Genomic DNA, 20,331 nt, shown 5'->3' with positions numbered 1-20,331 from the left:
TATGAGACAAACACGCTTTAATCTTACCATTATTATAAGTGCCTTCCCAATGCAAATGTTTACCATTAAATACACATTAACTTGCAGCATGCATTCTACTTGTATTGACTTGCGGTAAAATTGCGCAGTTGACTTGTAAACGGCATCTACTTGGATATTAATCGCGGTATGGCAAAATAAACGCGGACGTGGCTCTTTAGCGACGTCTCGCGGGCACAATATCATGTATATAAATCGAGCATGCAAAATAATAAGCTGGCGGTGATATCAACAAATGTATGTTTAAAAGAACTTAGTTAACACAACGTTTAAGATCAGTTTAAGCAAAATAACATTCGAACAAAAGAATGTAAAATAGTGCAACACAAATTGATGCGATGTGAATAAAAATGTTTTATCAACTTATACCAAAAAATGTAATTATTTTTTGCCTGTGTTTAGAAAAGTTTGTTTGAAATAACATGCAAACAAAAGAACATTAAAACGGTGCAATCCATTGTGAAATGAAAACGAAATAAAACGAAAATCGTGTTTTAAAACATAAGGTGCAGTTTGGTGAATATAGTGGGGTGGGGAGAGATGGGACACCTTTTCATTTTGTTTTCTCGTCCCATTTGATAGTAAACAAAAATGCAATCAGGATATTTGGATATTGTGTGCTAATTAAAGGTGTCCCTTCTTACCGCACTGTACCATATTACTCGTATTTACCTACAAAAACTCATGTCATTTATTTGTCCCCGTCTTCTAGAAAGTCGCCCTCTTGTGCCATCAACTGGTTGGCGGTTTCTTCGTCAATTAGTTTGTGTTCCAGAGCTTCCTGAACTGTGAGTTCGTTTTGTGTTTGCGGGTCAACAATGACGACACGACGGCTTAGGATCGCAGGAGGGCTGCTAGGGATCGCTGCTGGCGGCGGGGAAGCTAGGAAGGAAATAATAATATTACAATTAAGGTTTTGTGGATTGGCACTGACTCTAACTTTGAGGGTATGGGTTCGAGGCTCGACACTGCTACCATTGTCGGCGTGTATGTCACTGAGCAAAACATTTAAACGGCAAAGCTTTAATCCAATTCGTAAGCAGGTACGAGGTGTGTAAAACTGGACATTTTAAGAACTATAAAACCATATCTTCAAGATTCCCATAGACCGTTGTTGATAGTTTAAAACACAATCAGAATATTTGGATATTATGTGTGGTAAAGGTGTCCCGTCTGCCCCCTCCCCCCAACTATATCTTATTACTGAATTAATATCCACAACTAACCTGCACGGCTACTTGATCTTCTTGAGGTGGATTTCCGTTTCTTCTGCTTTCCAACAACAACCTGGACAAGAACAACTTTTATTTAACGCCTGAGGTTATATTAGATCTCTATCTACAGTATACGTTACTAACGTTGGTATATATACTGACACAAAAGCGCTGAGCGCTACAAAATTATATACCAATGTTCCATGTAAGGATAAATGGAATCGGCCATTCATTTATTCACTTATTCGGTCATTCGCTCATTAATTTATTCATTCATACACACATACATTCACAACCAGCTACCTCTGTCGTAATTTTAGGTTCAGCTTTTTCTCGAATTTTCTTCGACTCGGGCTCCGGTTCAAACGGACGAACATTTTGAGTGACAGTTCCTCCTTCAACCATCAGGAAAAGCAATCCCGTGTCCTTGTCCAAAACGCATCTAAACAGCGACTTGGTTTACTATAGACTGTTTAGGCTTTTTCGGTAAACGTTTCGTCCGCTATAGTGTTGCCAAAACGGACATTTGACCGTTGTTAATTGTTTAAAACACGCTCAAGATTTGGATAATGTGCTAAAGAGTCCCGTCTTACCCACCCAATACTTCATTGTACGCGATATATGTCTTACCTTCCCATAAGTTCTGAGTAATTCAGATTCTCCCCAGTAACTGGATCAAAGTAACTCGTGGTTTCTCGTTTCTCCAACTTCCTTGCTAACACTGAATCCAGCAATCCCCTCTTAGCTGCTACGCTCACACTTATTCGTACAGGACTGTTGATATCAAAGATTCCTCCAGTTGCGATCTGCGCCTCCAGCAACCTGGGTAAGAGTGAACTTAGCGTATGATGTTTGAAGTCAAGGGAAAATGTTGGTCTATTGGGATCTGGACTAATTATAATTTAATGTAGGTATAAACAGAACCCAGAAATTTAAACTCTGTACAGGGTGTTTGGATAACTTGCCAAGTCCGGCCTAAATCCAAGGCTTTTGACAAGGACCTCACCCGCTAAAAAAACAATATTACAACAGAACCCGGAAACTGAAAAAATCCTATTTTATGCACACCTGATCGCGTGTCGGTCGACCACGAGGTGACGCCCCATAGCCTCACATAGAGAAAGCACTTCACGCTTGAATGGTTCTCGGTATCCAACAACAGCTCGATTGGCACGTGACACTACGTCATCAAATTCACTGTAAGAAAACAACATAAAATAAATAAATCAAAAGCAGAGAAGCTCTTGTTTCCTAAAACAGCTTTTTTTCCATTGATGATTCGCATAACCGACGTCGTCATAACATGGCTGTTCTGTTTCCCACACCTCGTGCCCATTTTTACGTATGTAACTTTGTGGGTAATTATTTGGTGGAGATTTTTTCATTGGATAACCCATAAAAGAAGTTTGCTGTGTTGCCAAACAATGGAAACTTCGTTTGGAAACAACAAATATTCCTGACAGGCCAATAGTTTATACGTATGTGGGTGGGGGGAGATGGGACACATTTTCAATCTATTTTCTCGTCCCATTTGGTAGTAATCACAGAACATTCAATAAATTATAAAACCGTGTCCTCGCGACTCTCATAGACCGTTGTTTATTGTTTAAAACACGATCAGGATATTTGAAAATAATGTGGTAGAGGTGTTCCACCCTCCTTCCCTACTGTTTAAAAAAAGTTCTTCATAAAATTATTTATTTACTTGTCAATAAGTCCCGATCTCACAGCGGTTTCTATGGTAACGGTCTTGCCTGACTGCACATCGATAATCTTCCCACAAGCGGCTTGAGCTTCTAATAATTCGAAAGCTGTTCCTTTACGAATCAGTCCGGCTCTACTGGCTTCTTGTATGCTCATCTTTTCACCTGCGGATTATTAAATGATGGAATGTAACTTATTTATTCCCGCCCGGCAGGACAACGACTTTATAACATCACAGGGGTTCTGTTTCACACATCTCGTGCCCGCTAAGAGTTACGAAATATATATGTAATGGCAGAAGCAAAAGATCATTTATTTATCATTAGAGTATGAAACATGTCTACTAAATGTCATGTGTGATTCCGGAAAAGAACCTTTTGCAAGATTTAGAGGCGTAGCTATATGTAGGGCTTTACTTATAGAAAATAAAATGCAATGTGTCTTGTACTAGAAACGCTATCAGTAAACGTTACAGTCGTGTTTATTAAACCTACCAAACAAAAGCTTAAGATTGTGTGGTATTTGAAATATACAGATATGTGGCTTGTTTGTTTACTTGCTCTCAAAATGTATTGACTTATTAGTGGCCTTTGCTCTTATGTAATTTCTGTGTTAAGATTTTGTGATATGACAAAATGTATCATGTTTGTCACCTGTCGTTGAATTAATTATCCCAGCAATTGGTGAAGTCCCATCAACAAAAACTTTTAATTGCGCCACCATCTGGCTGACCTCCTCTGACGTCATTTCCCCTTCGTCATATTTCTTCGCCGTCTTTGAATCCACCAATTCAGCATCGACGATATGCTGTAGCAAGACTTGACGGCGGGTAGCTGATTCAAACACAACCTGCGGCGGTTGGAGACATTTAAAGATCTCGGTTTACGGCGCCACGTTAAAATAGAAGCAATTGCAATTACACGCTCATGGCGTTCCTTATGGTTGAAGTAATGGAAGCTTAACTTAGTGACAGCTTCACGATGGTTTGAGATGAATGGCGTAAATAAATCACGGTGTTGTAAACTTGTAGTGAATTAGAGATATATGCCTGATATAATGGGCGCGCAAAGTTTATGTATGGTAGGGTGCTGGGGAAGATGGGAAACCTTTACTCCACAATATCCAAATATCCTAATCGTGTTTTAAACAATTAACAACAGTCTATGGAAGTTGTGATACGGTTTTATAATTCTTTGAATATTCTTTGTTTACTATCCAATGATACGAGAAAATCGAAAGAAGAGGCGTCCCCCCCCCCCACCCTTCTATACCTTCGTATTTCAAGACACACGGATTTATAATGAAACCCATGATACTGTTTAGATATAGTGCTACAAACGACGCAGCAGGCTTACTCTATGATCACTAAATCAGAGCTAGTTTCACGAAATTTATTTTAGTTGTAACTTCTTACTTTGTCCTTTATATATGGCTGACAATTTAGACAACCCATTAGTGACCCTTGTATTGGAACAATTATTGCCGTTTAGTGTGTTGCCCAAAGATACATACGCCCACCATGGTAGCAGCGACGAGCCTAGAACCCATTACCTCTGGGTTAGAGGCAGGAGCGCTAACCATTTAGCAACGTCGCTTGTAATATTGTTTGTCATGTTTTTACCTTTGACGCTTTGCTGGAAGCTTTCTTACTCTTTACTCTGAATGGAAGCAATCGAAGGTCCGTGTCTTTGTCAATCACGCAACTTTATAAAGTGAAAGATGATTACGTGTTAGCTTCAAACCAAAGTTAGCACTACAATACATATATTTAGTATGACAAAACAATTTGATGGCAAAATACAAAATGTTTGCAAACTTCACTAAGACAACTGAAAGACGGGGTCGACTCATTACCCCAACTTCCTAGGGTGCTACGAACAATTAGTGACCACTAGGTTGGAGCAATGTCTTCAAAGTATCCTGCCTATGGACATAAACGCCTAATGAGTATCGAGCATTGGACTCGGTACCCTCGGTTACGATATAAGCGTCAACCACTGAACCAGAGCATCGTATACTTCCATATACTTCACTTACCGCTCCATAAGTTCAAGGTACGTCAGGTTTTCTTCGGTGTTCGGATCGAAGAATCCTCGGGTATCATCGGATGGGTCTTGCAAAATATCGTTTAATCTTTCATCGAATAAACCGCGCTCATAGGCGACCTCTACCGGCAGCCGATGGTTGGCATTCGGATCCACAATACCTGGGTAAATGATTAACATGTATAATAATAACAATAATTATTATTCATTTCTGTAGTTACAGAAGCAAAGTTCAAAAGAAGACAGGATATAGCGATAAGTCGACAGAAATGAAAACACTTGGAGTTAAAACATATTTAAATGAATGAATGAATGTAACTTACTTATCCTCGCGTGGCCGAACAACGACAGTCGTTATCACACGGGTTTAACACCTCGTGCCAGCTTACGAGTTACCATGTATGTTACTTTGTGGGTGATTTTTTGGGGGGATTTTTATTTATCTTTAATTGGAAGAAAGCAGCGTGGTCGCCACCTAGCGGACTAACAAACTAGCCATTCATGTTTAATTATTCCCAATTTAAACTTTTAACAGAAAGGAAAGTGTGCGTATGTATACAAATACATACAATCCATATAAAGGACAAATGTACGTTAGCCATCCATACACGGTAGCAATCTGTATACAATTCTATACCTCCAGTAGCGATCTGAGCTTCAAGAAGTCGTATGCCATGATTCTCAACCACTAGCCCACGTTTCATGGCTTCGAACAAAGAAAAAGTTTTAGTCGTTGTCCTGGAGGTGTATCCATACACAGCTCGTTCAGCTCTGTTCAAAACAATATAGCTTATTACATTTATCGCTAGAATGTATGAACACGTTTTTGACTGCCCATGAAGTATATTTTAGTATAATCGCTTGGGGTAAGAATAAAAAAAAAACTTATTTGGTAATTAACAAAGAATGTTTAGAGTTCGACTGCGGTTTTCCGGCCACCCAAAGATAATGCAATTTACATTCATTCATTTATACCTTTCCAAAATGGTCTTAAATTGGCTGTCAATCACTCCTCTCTCCGACGCTTCATTCACCGACAGTTTGTCGCCTGTTTTCACGTCAATAATTCGTCCTGTGGCGGCTTGGGCCTCTAGTAAGCTGATTGAGGTACCTGAGGCAATATGAACGTATTAAAACCGACTTAAACTCAAATTCGTGTGCCTTCATACTTCATAGGATAAGAAAACTAATATTCCACTGTTGTTGAAACCTAGCATAATTAAAGTTTGTATTGAACTGGTATACTGGTACAAAATTTATAAAAAAAATATAGTAAAGTGGGGGGCAGATGGGACACCTTTAGCAAATAATATCCAAATATCTCAAATCGTGTTTTAAACAATTACCAACGGTGTATGGGAGCCATGAGGATATAGTTTTTCTGTGAGAATTCTGTGAATATTCTTGGTTTACTACCAAATGGGACGAGAACATAAAATGAAAAGTTGTCCCATCTTCCATCACCCTATACTATATAAAAATAGAAAATCCAGCCTTGTCTTCACATTTAAAGGTTGATACGCCTATGTTAGGTTTGTGTTTTAGCTGGTTTTGCCAATGCATGTATACCTCTTCTAATAAGACCCTGTTTCCACGCATCGTAAATTGAAACCTTACGTCCAGAATCCGACATTAGAAGGCCGGCAATTGGTTCTTCACCAACCAAATACAACTTGAGAGATTTTTCAACATCTGCTTGCTCGAGTTCGCCTTTAAAGTATGCACGTTTAGGAATGTCAAGGGTATAGCGGTGTTTAGTTCTGGTTATGCCCACATCGCTTCAGTTATTGCTTTTAATGCAGAGCAATTGAATGAATGTAACTTATATTTATCCGCATGGCTGGGAAACGACAGTCGTTATAACAAGGACTTCTGTTTCATGCACCTTGTGCCCGCCTACGAGTTACCATGTATGTAACTTATTTATCCTCGCATGGAGGGCAACGACAGTCGTTATAACACGGGTGTTCTGTTTGATACACCTCTTGCCAGCTAACTAAAGCCCTATACTTAAAATACAAACGTATAAGAATCGCAAGGGGTGAGCGTGGTTGCAATGGCGTAGTTTTGAACAAGATAAAACTTGCCTGTTTCAATCTTAGATATGGTGGACTCCGTCACCACCCCAGCTTTGAATAAATCATCCAGCGTAACCCTACGTTTCCACCCGGAAAAGAAATGAATATCTTGCCGAGATTTTCTGAAACAATAGAAATTGTGCTACCTCTAAAATAACATGAGTATTTTAGCTGTGATAGCGAATACTGGTCAAATATATAGCGCAGAGAAAACTCTAATTTTTAATTGCCTATTATAATGTTTCTGCTACCAGGTATATAACGTAACATATAGAAGTAAAGAACAACTGTTTTCATACCAAATTCCCCGTTTTATTAGGTAATTTAAAGAAAATTATTAAAGATAAAGGCTTGATTTAAATTGTGCAACTTATTTAGTCTTGCTTGGCGGAGCAACGACAGTAAACACGAGTGTTTTGTTTAATACTCCTTATGCCCGCTTACGACCTACCACGTATGTAATTTTGTGGGTAATTATTTTTGGATATTTTTATTTTCTAACGAAACCTTCTTCGCTCTTTAGTAGTTGTTGTTACGATTATCTCCTCCGTTGTAATAGTAGTGGTTGAGTCTTCGTTTTCCTCGGCTACGTCAGCTAGCTCTCTTTGCTTTAAATCCACTTGTAAGGTGGCGGATTTCATTTCACTCGCTTGTGTCTATGTAATATATAACATAATATAATGCAACGTAACTTGAAACTGGACTTAACAGCAAAACGTCGACCGTTAAAAACACGCTGTGGATAAAACTTCTTGAGTAAAATTGTCAAGTATAATCGTGACTGGTGACTAGGGGGAAACCTTGTACTATAAGATTATATCCACTAAAAAACGTTGCTTTGACAAAGTACGATTTAAACTAGAGACCTAGAAAGTAAACTCATACACTTATTCGTTTGGCGTCTTCGTCCGAAGAAGATGAAGATTCAATTTCTTTCTTTGGTAAATCAACTTGTACGACGGCTGATTTCATTTCCCTCGTTTGAGTCTGTTTAAGGTATAATGTTTCAGAAGTAATTTTATTCAACAAAATCTTTTTACACCGCTGGCCGTTTTTGCACCAACTTAAACAGGCCACAAATTGTGGTTGGTGAACACTGCAATAAACTATTAGTTCTCAACCATTCGTTTTTGGTAACATCTTCTTAAAACACTAAACCCCCGTCTCCTAGACTCTACCCGTTCCTTCATTTATAAACAAACTCTGCCTTAACTTTACGGTTAACGTTCCAGATATAGCGTTTGTACTACAGAACTAGGCATTCATACATTCTAGTTTTTTTTATTTAAACATGCTTGAACTTATATATCATTAACAGGAAACTTACACTTATTCGTTTGGCGTCTTCGTCCGAAGAAGATGAAGATTCAATTTCTTTCTTTGGTAAATCAACTTGTACGACGGCTGATTTCATTTCTCTCGTTTGAGTCTGTTTAAGGTATAACGTTTCAGCAGTAATTTTATCCAACAAAATCTTTTTACACCGCTGGCCGTATTTGCTCTAGCATAAACTTAAACACAAATTGTGGTTGGTGAACACTGCAATAAACTATTAGTTCTCAACCATTCGTTATTGGTAAAATCTTCTTAAAACACTAAACCCCCGTTTCCCAAACTCTACCCGTTCCTTCATTTATAAACAAACTCTGCCTTAACTTTACGGTTAACGTTCCAGATATAGCGTTTGTACTACAGAACTAGGCATTCATACATTCTAGTTTTTTTTTATTTAAACATGCTTGAACTTATATATCATTAACAGGAAACTTACGCTAATTTGTTTGGCGTCTTCGTCCGAAGAAGATGAAGATTCAATTTCTTTCTTTGGTAAATCAACTTGTACGGTGGCCGATTTCATTTCCCTCGTTTGAGTCTATTTAAGATATAATGTTTCAGATATAACGTTTCGGAAGCAATTTTAACCAACACAACTTTTTACAGCGCTGGCCATTTTCGCTCTAAGAAGACTGAAATGTCTGATGGTGACTTTCCCCCAAAATAAACGCGAATACTTACGCCAGTTTGTTTAATTAAAATTTGAACATATATAGTAGGGTGGGGGAAGATGGGACACATTTTCATTCTATTTTCTCGTCCTATTTGGTAGTAAACATAAAACATTATAAGAATTATAACATTATGCGCGAAAGGTGTTCATCTTACTCCACAGTAAACTATATTGTTAATAGGAAACTTACGCGAATTTGTTTGGTGTCTTCGTCCGAAGAATAATATGACGATTGAAACTCTTTATTTGTTAAATCAACTTGTATTTTAGTTGATCTTGTTTCTATTTTCTGAAGCTTTCGAAAAGTAAAATGTGAGTATATTAGTGTAAGTCATCTATTTTTAATATGTGCTCGAGATTTCTTTGCTCTCACTTTAAAATTGTTTCAAATTGACATTTAGTCTTGAATGTATAATAGGATGGGAAAAGATGGGACACCTTTTCCTTCTATTTTTTCGTTTCATTTGGTAGTCAACAAAGAACATTCAAGCAAATATAAAACATCCTTACGACTCCCATATACCGTTTTTAATTGTTTGAAACACGATCAGGGTATTTTAATATTATGTGCTAAAAATGCCCCATATGTTTTGACACACCATTATATATATTTATTTCAATTGTTTAGAAAATATCATACTTCTACAGTCTTCGTAGATGTGTAAGACGATGACGAAACGTATCTTGACATCAAGTCAACTTGAATATTCGATGATTTCATTTCAACCGCCTGCAGCTGTGTAGGAATAAAACTGATTTATTAAGGTGGTTTAAAGTTTACCGCTTATGCTGTCTTAAACGGTGTAAATCTCCATTGAAACTACACTGTAAAGGCTGCCATTTAGCTTTTTAAGATACTTGATGATGACGTATTTTATAGATATATTTACACCGGTTTATAACCACTGTCGATGTTCCGTTACAATTTTTTGTTGTTTTTAGTACAATTTTTCTCTTTTTTTTCTGTTACAATTTTCTTCGTTTTACAATGTTTAAAAGCCAAATCCACCAAGAAAGGATTCCCAAAAGAGGTTTGTTGAGCTTAAAATATACATTTCGTTACACACACGATAGCACATATGTAGTAGGGTCAGGGTAATGGGTAGTAAACAAAGAACATTCAACGAATTATAAAACCGTATACTCACGACTCCCATAGATCGTTGTTAAATGTTTAAAACACGATCAGGATATTTGGATATTATCTGCTAAAGGTGTCCCATATTCCCCACCCTACTACATATATAAGCCAAATTGATCTATAACATATACTTTATACACGAACCTCTGTTACTTTTTCATCCTCACTTGAAGACGATGACGAAGAACTTGGCAACTGAATATCAACTTGTGTGCTGACTGTCCTTGTTTCAACCTTGTATAATATATGTATGGTTGAATGTAACTTATAGTTACCCTCGCGTAACGAGGCAACAACAGTATGGTTATGACACGCGGGTGTTCTGTTTCATACACCTCGTGCTTACCAGTTACCAATATGCTTGTAACTTCGTGGGTAATTACTCGTTTGGTTGTTAAACAGAGTAAGATTAACGGTATATTTATACAAAGCATATAGATGGCTGGGAAAGATGGGACATTTTTCAGTCTATTTTCTTGTCTCATTTGGTATAGTAAACAAGGAAAATTCAAAGAATTATAAAACTGTATCCTCAGGACTCTCATAGACCGTTGTTATAATTGTTTAAAACACGATTAAGACAATTGGATATTATGTGTTAAAGGGTCCCTTTCTCCCTCACCCTACTATATTTATTATTTACCTCCCTATATTTCCTTTCATCAGATGACGACACGACCTCTTGTTTCTTCTTCTTCCTGTTTAGTTCAACCTGGATGCTGCTGGACTTGGTCTCTATCACTTGTTCCTGAAAGTTTAATTTGGCGGAGAAACTTAAATTTGAGGTAGACCTAACTCGTAAGCGAGCATCAGGTGTAAACGATGACATCATGTGTTTTAAAAAAAGGAAAAGTTAGTTTTTACGAAAGTTTTTATTGATCTAATCATTCTCATGCGATCCGCGATGCCAGAAAGGCAGGTTTAACGTCACATAACAAACAATTGCCAGAACAATATATATATATATTGAAATCTTGCCTGGCGAAGCCTCAAACATATACTACGTTTTATACGAAATGAGCCATTAAAAGATTATTTACATTGAGCAGAAGTAACAAAGTAAGTGCTAAAAGATAAAAGATATTTTTCAAACTTATTTTACTGACTTGTGTAACTTTCTCGTCTTCTTCAGACGATGACGACGATGACGATTCCTCCAACCTCGTCTGTGTAAACTCAGACACCATCATCGGGGATCTACGGACTGGTGTTATGTATCCCTCTATATGAAATCAAGACAAAATATGAGGCCCTTGTATGTAACTGCGGGAAATTATTTTTTATTTTGATGACTATTGGGTTAGACCAAAGGTTAGACCAATAGACCAATTATATAGTAGTGTGAGGGAGACTGAACACGTTTAACAAATACTACCCTAATTTGGGTAAAACAATTAACAACGGTCTATGGGAGTCGTGGGGATACGGTTTTATAATTTCCTGATTGTTTTTGTTTACTAGCAAATTGGACGATAAAATGGAATGAAAATGTGTCCTATCTTCCCCCATCGTACTTTCTCTAACAATAGTAAACTATTGTATATAGTAGGGTGGGGGAAGATGGGACACCTTTAGCACATAATATCTAAATATCTTGATCGTGTTTTAAACAATTACTAACGGTCAATAGGAGTCATGAGCGTATAGTTTAATAATTTCTTGAAAGTTCTTTGTTTACTACTAAACGGGACGAGAAATAGAAGTAAAATGTGTCCCATCTTCCCCCACCCTACTGTATTACCAGATCTGTAATGCTCAGCTGATACTCCAACCGACACCATTTGGGGTTTCCTCCTCTCAACAAGAGGAACTTGAAGCAGAGTCTTCTGGATCTCACGAGACGATTCGTCCTCAGATGAGCTGCTGGATGTCTTGGAAGCTGATAAAAAAACAAAAGAAATAGTTGGCGTCGGGCACAGGAGTTAGCGGGCCCTTCTAGTCCAAAGGTTATACATTCAAGGCTCATAGTGGTTCTACCATTGTGAGCGCATGTGTTTGGCAAGACCTTAAAAGTGACATGAATACAATGTCGAAACATTGGGTTTAGGACAGAGTTGCACTGACACGCCCATTGTGCTTTGACCAATCAGTGACACTTAGGCAGAAGTAATAAAGTTAACACGTTTTTCCCTAGTCTACCTGCTCCATTAAAATAAGAAAATCTACAGAACTTCTTACTTGCTGCATCTTTAGTGACAACTTCTTTGAACACGTGGTGCTTAATGACGTCATGATGTGTAGACGTCGATTTTTCAATAATGGTAGTTGTTATTTCTTTGTCTTTCTTTGTTACGTCATAATAGTACTCTGTTGAGTATAATTCCTGTTTCTTTGTTCTTTCATCGCTGGATGAAAAGGAACTCGAAGATGATATTTCCTTTCTCTTCTTTCTCTTTTTGCTTCTCTTCTCTTTAACAGCAACCTTCTTCTTTTCGTCAGAAGAGCTCTCGGATTCTGACGAGGAGGAATAATCCTTCTTCTTTATTCTCTTCTTTTGTGAACGAACCGGACTCTCTGAAGAAGATGACGAAGTATCTTCGTCACGAACTTTTGTAATTTTTCTGTTTCTTCGAACAATTACATTTTCTTCTGTAACGATTTCAGTAACCTCCATGTTCTGTATATGCTTGGATCGAACTTTACGTTTAGTCTTCCTGTTAACTTCTTTTCCTTCGGAAGACGAGGTGGAAGACGTAGATGAACTTGGTTTCTTCTTTGCTACAACTTGTTTTCCCTCATCAGAAGACGGAGCAGCATCTTTAGAAGATTTCTGAATCTTTGACTTTCTTGGTTTCTTCATCTTTGGTGGAACCTTTTCTTTCTCGGACTCTGAGGAGCTAGATGAAGAGGAAGGAGGTTTGATGATGGTGCGAGGAAGAACTTTAGGAGCAACCACAACCTCTGCTTCTGATGATGATGATGTTGAGGACTGGATCTTTGGAGAAGTTTTATCATCACCATCTTCTGAAGAAGACGATGAAGATGAGGTTGGTTTATCACCGGGAGCTTTCTGATCCCGTTCCTCAACTGCAAGGATCGGTTTTATTGGGCTTTCATCTTTCGCATCTTCTTCCTCCGAAGATGAAGAAGAAGATTCAGGAGCAGGAGACTCTTTCTCTACCGGAGCAGAATGTACATCCTCTTCAACTGGTTCCTCTTTTATAGGAAGTTGATCCTTGTCTCCTCTATCTGTGTCCTCAGAAGACGAGGACGACGAAGACGGTTTTTCTTTATCTTCCAGGTCAGTATCCTCCAGATTACTTTTACGTTCAGGAGATTTGTTTAGATGATCCGCATCTATTGGAATCACCCTTTCTTCCTTTGCTTCTCTTTCAGGCTGAAGAAATAATGTAAAGTTTATTTCCTCCCATACAGTAGCAAAATTAAAAGTAACGAAGAGAATAGAATTAGCAGCAAAATGTCGTTTAGTACATGGAAGTTACTAACAAACTGTATGGTAAAAATAGTAGCAAAAACCAAATTATTAAACAAGAGAAAGGCATTAACTGAAAAACGACAGTTGTAAACCACGCTATAAATAAACTGTATGGAAAATAGTTTAAAATCGTTTTAAACTTAATTAAACTCAACAAACAAACCCAACCCACGCATACCTCAGTAGCAGTTGAGGCATTATCACTTTCAAATGGAGGTTCCTTCTTAACGAGAGGAGCAGCTTCAACTTCTGGTTCCATATCAATTGAAACATCATCTTCAACAACGGGTTTTTTGGTCGGTTCTGAGGAATATAAGTTCGAAAATATTTTGGGTAATTTAGTCGTTGTGTTTTTTTTATTTTTGTTTTGGTTTAATCCGTTTGAATTCGCAGGCAAAACCATATTCCTACATAGATGACATTTTTTTTATTTATCTTGATTGTAAAAGTTACAAATCATGTAATTGTAGTGTATTGCTGTATAATGATTAAATGATATAGGAATACTTAAATTCTGTTACTACCAAAGTATAATAAAAAATGAGGAGTATTCTTCACAAAGAATCTGTAACTTTAAATGTGATTCTTACACCGGTTGTCCCAATACCCAGCAACTGCGGTATAAACGTGTATAAAGCTAGATAGACAACTTTTTAGTTTAAAGAGACTTTAAACATGTGGTTCACGCAGCAGTCGTTGGTATACCAACCTGGTAACGAAGACTCCGCTTCAGATGGTGGCCTCGGTTTCTCTGGCTGAGGACGAAGAAATATATGGTTTGAGGCGATGGCAACTTTGATATAGTGATATTGGGATATTGTTAATGTTAAATAAAACAGGTACCTCTACTTCGACGACCACGTAACCGTTTGAGTCACCGTTTACTTCGCCATATCTTGTTGCGACCTCTTTCTCTGGTTTTAAGTTATCGCCTTCTGGATAGGATTATGACATAATATGTATAAGTGCGTGGCGTCAACGTGCGAAGGTTGAACAAGGAAATTAAGTCGAGAGCAAATTGAAAACAAATGCGAGACGCTTTCTCAAAGCAGCCTCAGGCGAATTTTTCAAGCTCCGCCGAAGGTCAATGTATCGCAAAGCAAATGGCGTATATTATCTTGGACGGCGTACAGGCTGCATTAGACCAAGTCCAGACAAAGTAATAGCAGGTTTGGTTAATTGAGATCGTGTGCCTTGGATAGCGCTTTGTGGTAAGCAAACCAAAGTACATAATTAAATAATTCCTAATGAAACACTCGGCATTTGGGTTACCTACGTCATACCTACGTGACGTACAAGTCTTACGTATGCGTGACAGGAACAAGGAATAAAACAACACAATAAATCTTTAAAGTCACAATAAATACATTAATAGTTCAGTTATATAGAAATAAAGTTGTGAAATCGAAAATACAAACTAACTCATAGTTATAAAACATTCAATAGCATTTAACTACACGGTTGCCATTATAAACAGTCGTGTTATAACGACTGCCATATAGCTCCACCACGCAAGAATAAATACGTTACATACATGGCAACTTGTATAAGCGGGATGGGGTGTATGAAACAGAATATCTGTGTTATAACGAATGTTATATAGTCCCTTCACGCGATGAAAAATAAGTTACATTTATTTATTCATTCATTCAATCATTTTTCAAAAACGTCTTTCTTTGTTTTAAAAATTATAAAATAAATATCAATACCATTCTACTTACTTCTTTGTCGTGGCCTCAGTAATAAATAAGTCACCAAACCTGCGACCACAGCGCCTTCCACTCCAAGAATTACAATAAATGCGATGGCCACTGGCTCCATCTTATTCGCTATCTCAAGTAAGCAAGCTGTTTTCGACCCATCAAGTTATATAGCGCAACCAACTTAGCCCGGAGCTATCTTGCGGCCATTGAGAAGTAACGAATGCTTCAATACGAATAGGAACAGCATAACACTTTGTGTATCATCTGTTCTCTATAAAAACAATGGCAACGAATTTTAATAGCTTGGATTTATAGCTTTGATACATGTTCGTAAATCTGGTCTTGATCTAGCACTCATATTGTTGAACGATTCTCGTTGCATCATAACAGGATATAGCCAGTGCTATCATAACCATTTGGCGAAATACACATTTATTGGATACAGCAACTCGCTTATTTAGTATTATTCTTGAAGCGCACAATATCCAAATATTCTGTACAAGTACCAACGGTATATATAGAAATCGTTGGGTTACAGTTTTACTCTTTGAGTGTTCTTTGTTTACTACCAAATGGGACGGGAAATAGAATGAAAAGATGTCTCAACTTTCCCCACTTTACTATACTAAGTTGATATTTAAATATATATATACATACTTGCTTTTATATCGACTACAACGTACAACACCATCACGATATGAGACAGTCATAAATGCTATTTAAATGAGTCTTAGTTTTGTAGTTGTTGCGTAAGCTTATATGTGTGTACAAGGGTTTTGTTCTATTTTTAGTTTGAATGCTTTAACTGCAGTATAGCTGAATAAAGCCACGCAACAATAGTGTATAGTTTAAATACCCATTGCATACGATAGGACATTACCCCATACACCAATGAATGTATAGTGTAAAGCAATAAAATGCATAACAAACCGGTATATGTGTACGAATCATGGGCCATGGGACAACAATGGTATTTCGTTATATCTGTATGTACATTCATGCATTACACGTAACGCTACATAGGTGTATGAGCTACTTTTTTGGTAAGGTGTTTGGAGTTTGGAACTCAATAAGATTTTTGTATCCAGAAAAGCGTGTGCATTTTTAAACAGATTTTAGTAGGGTAGGGGAAGACGTATAGCAGATGGGACACATTTTCATTCTATTTTCTCGTCCCGTATATTTTACCTATTTATTTAGTAAGAAGTTAATAAGCAGTCGAGAAGTTCGTCAAATTAAAAATTGTCTAGTAAGCAAAACCTTTACCATCGGTGTGGTATTAAACCAATATGCACAAGTCCGGGTTAAACCAATGCACGTATAGGTTCGATCAATCAAGTTTAGCAGCGATGATAAGCGTATACTAGCCTTGCAGTGTAGTATATAATCAGTGGTCTAATTATGGAACAATGCAACTCATTGTTGTAGTTTAGGGCAATGTTTGTTTAAACGTTGCGGCAATCACAAGAGGAAATATATGCTGGCTATAAAGATGTTTCAAACTATGCAAACGATATAGTAGGGTCGGGGAAATGGGGTACATTTCCTTTTTTTTCCGATCACATTCTGTACTTGGTAGTAAACAAAAAACATTCAAAGAATTATAAAACCCTTTCGTGACGACTTCCATAGACCGTTGTTAATTGTTCAAAACACGATCGAATATTTGGATATTATGTGCAAAAAGTGTCCCATTTCCCCCACCCTACTATATCTAAGTTTCGGAGACCGTATATGCCCTCCCGTATAAGCGAGCACAGCAAGGTGTATCAAATGGTAAACCTATTGGATAACGACGTAGCAGCGTTGCCTCGTCATACGAGGATAAACGAGCAAAGTTCATTGATTCATTTTTTAAAATACACAAGTTTTATGAGGACTATAACATACATTCGGCAACTCGTAAGCTGGCGCGAGGTGTATGAACACCCATTCAGCTACGCGAGGATAAAGCAAGTTACATTCATTCATTTGTTCATTCACTGTATAATTAGTTACACGCTTTTAAATACGCCTTCAATAGTCGACTAGTATCGCATGTTTATAATCCGTATGTAAGTCAAAGAACTAATTTCCGATCAAGGGATAATTGTTTTGCAGATTACACATATGTGAGGTTTGCTTCGCCCTGAATCACATTTCGCAGGGGAGAAGCTTGTATAAGCTGCTTATCAGTACAGCTACATTACGTGTGGCAACATTACATTAGTTAAACGATGCCACCACATTCAACGTGTTGGACGTGATGGAGTTTAAATCAGAATTGTATAAAGCGAAATAAGAAACAGTTAAAAAGGATATATATATGGACAGTTATATAGTATAAAGGTGGGGAAATACGGGAAACCTTTACCACATAATATCCAAATATCCTGGTTTTGTTTTAAACTATTAACAACGGTCTATGGAAGTCGTGAGGTAACGTTTTTGTAGTTTTTTTGAATGTTCTTTGTTTACTACTAAATTGGGCAAGAAAATAGAACAAAAATACGTCCCATCTTTCCCACCCTACTATATAGAATAAAGGTGGGGAAGGTGGGGAAGGTGGGACAACTTTAGTATATAATGTCAATTAACAGTATACTGGGACGTAATATGAATACCGTTAGCACATGATATCTTATTTTATGTAATCATGTTTTAAACAATTGACAAGAACAAATCAGCAAACGCAGATATAATGACTGTTTAATTATCTAAGCGAATTAGCAATGTTTATCGCTAACTCAATATATAGTACTGTAAGGTAAGATGAATTAGCTCATAATATCCCATATTTCTTGATCGTATTTTTAACAACTAACAACGCTATTTTTGAGACGTAAGAATACGTTTACTTAATTCTGTAAATATCCTTTGTCATATATTCGTAAAAATATGTTTGACTTGTTAATTTAACTTGCTCAAATAAATAAATATAAGTGACTTTGTTATACCATTAAGGAGTGGTTAAAAGTATATAGATATAAGTTAACTTATCAAGTATAGACGTTACCCGTTTCAAGTGGTTCAGCATATACACCAACCCTATTAAAACAAACGTATCAATATTCGTCCTAACAACAAGTGTTAAGTGGTGTATGAGTGTTCGATCCGAGTTACATAACATCATAGATGTACATACGGTTTAACATATAAATGTATACATAGGGTTTCGTATATAGATAAGTTAAGGTTGTATATAGTAAAGGTAAATTAAGAATTGCGTCTGTAGTATTCGTATAACGGTGATTGAATTAATATATTTTTTTAGTTGTTTGAAAAAATGTTATAATATATAATACGTATACGTCTGTTAACCCTTTGCAACTAAAGCGTAAAGACGAAATAAGATTTTTTTGTGTTTATTTTTAAGTGGCAATGTGCGGGCATGACGTATAGAAGGTTTTAAAACAGGGGGATATTACTTGCAAACCTTTTATATTAAATTTTATGCTTAAGCGCAGTTGAACTCAGACCTTGAAATGTTTTCGTCTTTTTCCTAAAGTACAGTAATGTGGTGTAAGATGGGACACCTACAACACATAATGGCCAAATATCCTAAGCGTGTTATAAACAAAAAACAGCACTATACGGGAGTCGTGAGGATACGGTTTTATAATTCTTTGAATGTTCTTTATTTACTACCGAATGGGACAAGAAAATAGAATGAGAATGTGTCCCATCTTCCACATCTCTTCAACATTATACCTTTGGTTTTTAAAAAGTGTTAATATTTGTTTTAACGTAAGAAAAAATATAAAATAGGGGGATATTATTTGCAAACCCCTTATATTAAATATTATGTCTAAACGTAGTAGAAATAAGACTTTAAACGCTTTCGTCTTTTTGTAGCTTTTTTAAAGTTTCAATATTGCTTAATGTACAGAAGGTTCGCATCTATAATCAGAAAAGAAAATAAATCGTCGTCTTGGACAAATAAAACGTTTGTATCCCTGGGTGACGCTGTGTAACAAAGTCTATGAGAGTCCTATGTTTGCCCAAGGCGTACCCTTGCTCGTCATGTGACGTCACTGGGTCTTGGGTATACAGCATCACTATAAGTGATTGCGCAATCTTTTTCAATGTAAACTTGAATGACAATTTAACGCCTTTCTCCTACAGGACGTTGTCCCTAATATACTTATTGTATTTGGTGATTTAATTGCCATTAATATAGTAGGTTGGGAGAAGATGGGACACTTTTCATTCCATTTGGTAGTAAACAAAGAACATTCGAAGAATTATAAAACCGTATCCTCACGACTCCCATAGACCGTTGTTAATTGCTTAAAACACATATTTAAATGCTATGCACTATAAATGTGTCCCATCTCACCCACCGTACTATATCTAGTTTTACACTGAAAATACTCTTGTCGTTCGTATATTTTTATGTGAAAAACGCGGTCTATGTTTTTAAAAATGAACGACCAGGTCATCATATTTTTTTTCAAGAATATTTAACTATGATCGAGCAAAACTCTCGCCTGTGTATAAGGATTCGTGTAAACGTTATATTTGCGCAGTATAGTTATTTCTTAACGCTGTTAAACAGGCTCCTTATTATACAAAGTTTGTCCTCCATGTTCGCAGCCTTTTTAAGTTTGTTCTTTGCTCTCTTACCATTCAGTAGCGTGGGTTTGGTAAACAAACCTCCAAGCAACGTGCTGGTGGGTTATAGATTTTTTTCAAAAAGATTTTTTCAAATGGTCTCTGTATTTACCATCGGAAGAAATCAGATTGAGCCCGTTTAATTCCAGGCTAATGGTTAACGAATTTCGCGTCTTACCTACTTTAGGGTTTTAGTTGTTATTTTTTTAAAGTATGATTAAATTTATTTCGGATTTAAACTTGGTGTATACGTTGGTATAATGGTTTGTTCTGCTGTTTTGATTTTAACAGCGGAGTAGAATAACAGAAGATTCAGATAGTGGGGTGGGAGAAGATGGGACACTGTTAGCACATAATATCTAAATACCTT

The 20,331-nt window shown here is 36.9% G+C and overlaps 1 protein-coding gene across 4 annotated transcripts; it reads right to left on the bottom strand.

Moving 5' to 3' along the window:
• Positions 1 to 81: 81 nt before the first annotated feature.
• LOC149737139 (uncharacterized) lies at positions 82 to 15,573 on the bottom strand. Of its 4 annotated transcripts, none has more exons than XM_089877223.1 (28): positions 15,387 to 15,573; positions 14,509 to 14,600; positions 14,375 to 14,420; positions 13,844 to 13,968; positions 12,408 to 13,566; positions 11,971 to 12,108; positions 11,336 to 11,451; positions 10,873 to 10,977; positions 10,374 to 10,463; positions 9,729 to 9,824; positions 9,279 to 9,377; positions 8,852 to 8,953; positions 8,408 to 8,509; positions 7,966 to 8,067; positions 7,588 to 7,736; positions 7,090 to 7,202; positions 6,572 to 6,712; positions 5,978 to 6,113; positions 5,640 to 5,773; positions 4,995 to 5,163; positions 4,579 to 4,660; positions 3,611 to 3,806; positions 2,959 to 3,121; positions 2,322 to 2,450; positions 1,884 to 2,075; positions 1,557 to 1,695; positions 1,266 to 1,326; positions 82 to 921 (listed from the first exon to the last, which is right to left on the bottom strand). In XM_089877223.1, the coding sequence occupies exons 1-28, from the start codon at positions 15,484 to 15,486 to the stop codon at positions 731 to 733; spliced, it is 4,467 nt and encodes a 1,488-aa protein (XP_089733349.1). In that variant the 5' UTR covers positions 15,487 to 15,573; the 3' UTR covers positions 82 to 730. The 4 variants fall into 4 exon arrangements, with proteins under 4 accessions (XP_089733349.1, XP_089733348.1, XP_089733351.1 ...); XM_089877222.1 differs by having other exon boundaries at positions 9,279 to 9,383; positions 15,387 to 15,572; XM_089877225.1 differs by lacking the exon at positions 8,852 to 8,953 and having other exon boundaries at positions 15,387 to 15,572.
• Between the last annotated feature and the right edge of the window lie 4,758 nt (positions 15,574 to 20,331).

This window comes from Ciona robusta, chromosome 4 (assembly GCF_009617815.1).
Source record: "Ciona robusta chromosome 4, ASM961781v2".
In the NCBI taxonomy this organism is placed as follows: Eukaryota; Metazoa; Chordata; class Ascidiacea; order Phlebobranchia; family Cionidae; genus Ciona; species Ciona robusta.
This window is presented reverse-complemented; position numbering and strand designations above follow the sequence as displayed.

Excerpts from the sequence above, each read along its gene's own strand:
- LOC149737139 (XM_089877222.1), bottom strand. The coding sequence starts at position 15,486 with ATGGAGCCAGTGGCCATCGCATTTATTGTAATTCTTGGAGTGGAAGGC. Across the intron at positions 13,567-13,843 it reads ATGCCTCAACTGCTACTGAG|CCTGAAAGAGAAGCAAAGGA; the intron begins GTATGCGTGGGT and ends TTATTTCTTCAG. Across the intron at positions 10,978-11,335 it reads AAGACGAGAAAGTTACACAA|GAACAAGTGATAGAGACCAA; the intron begins GTCAGTAAAATA and ends TTAAACTTTCAG.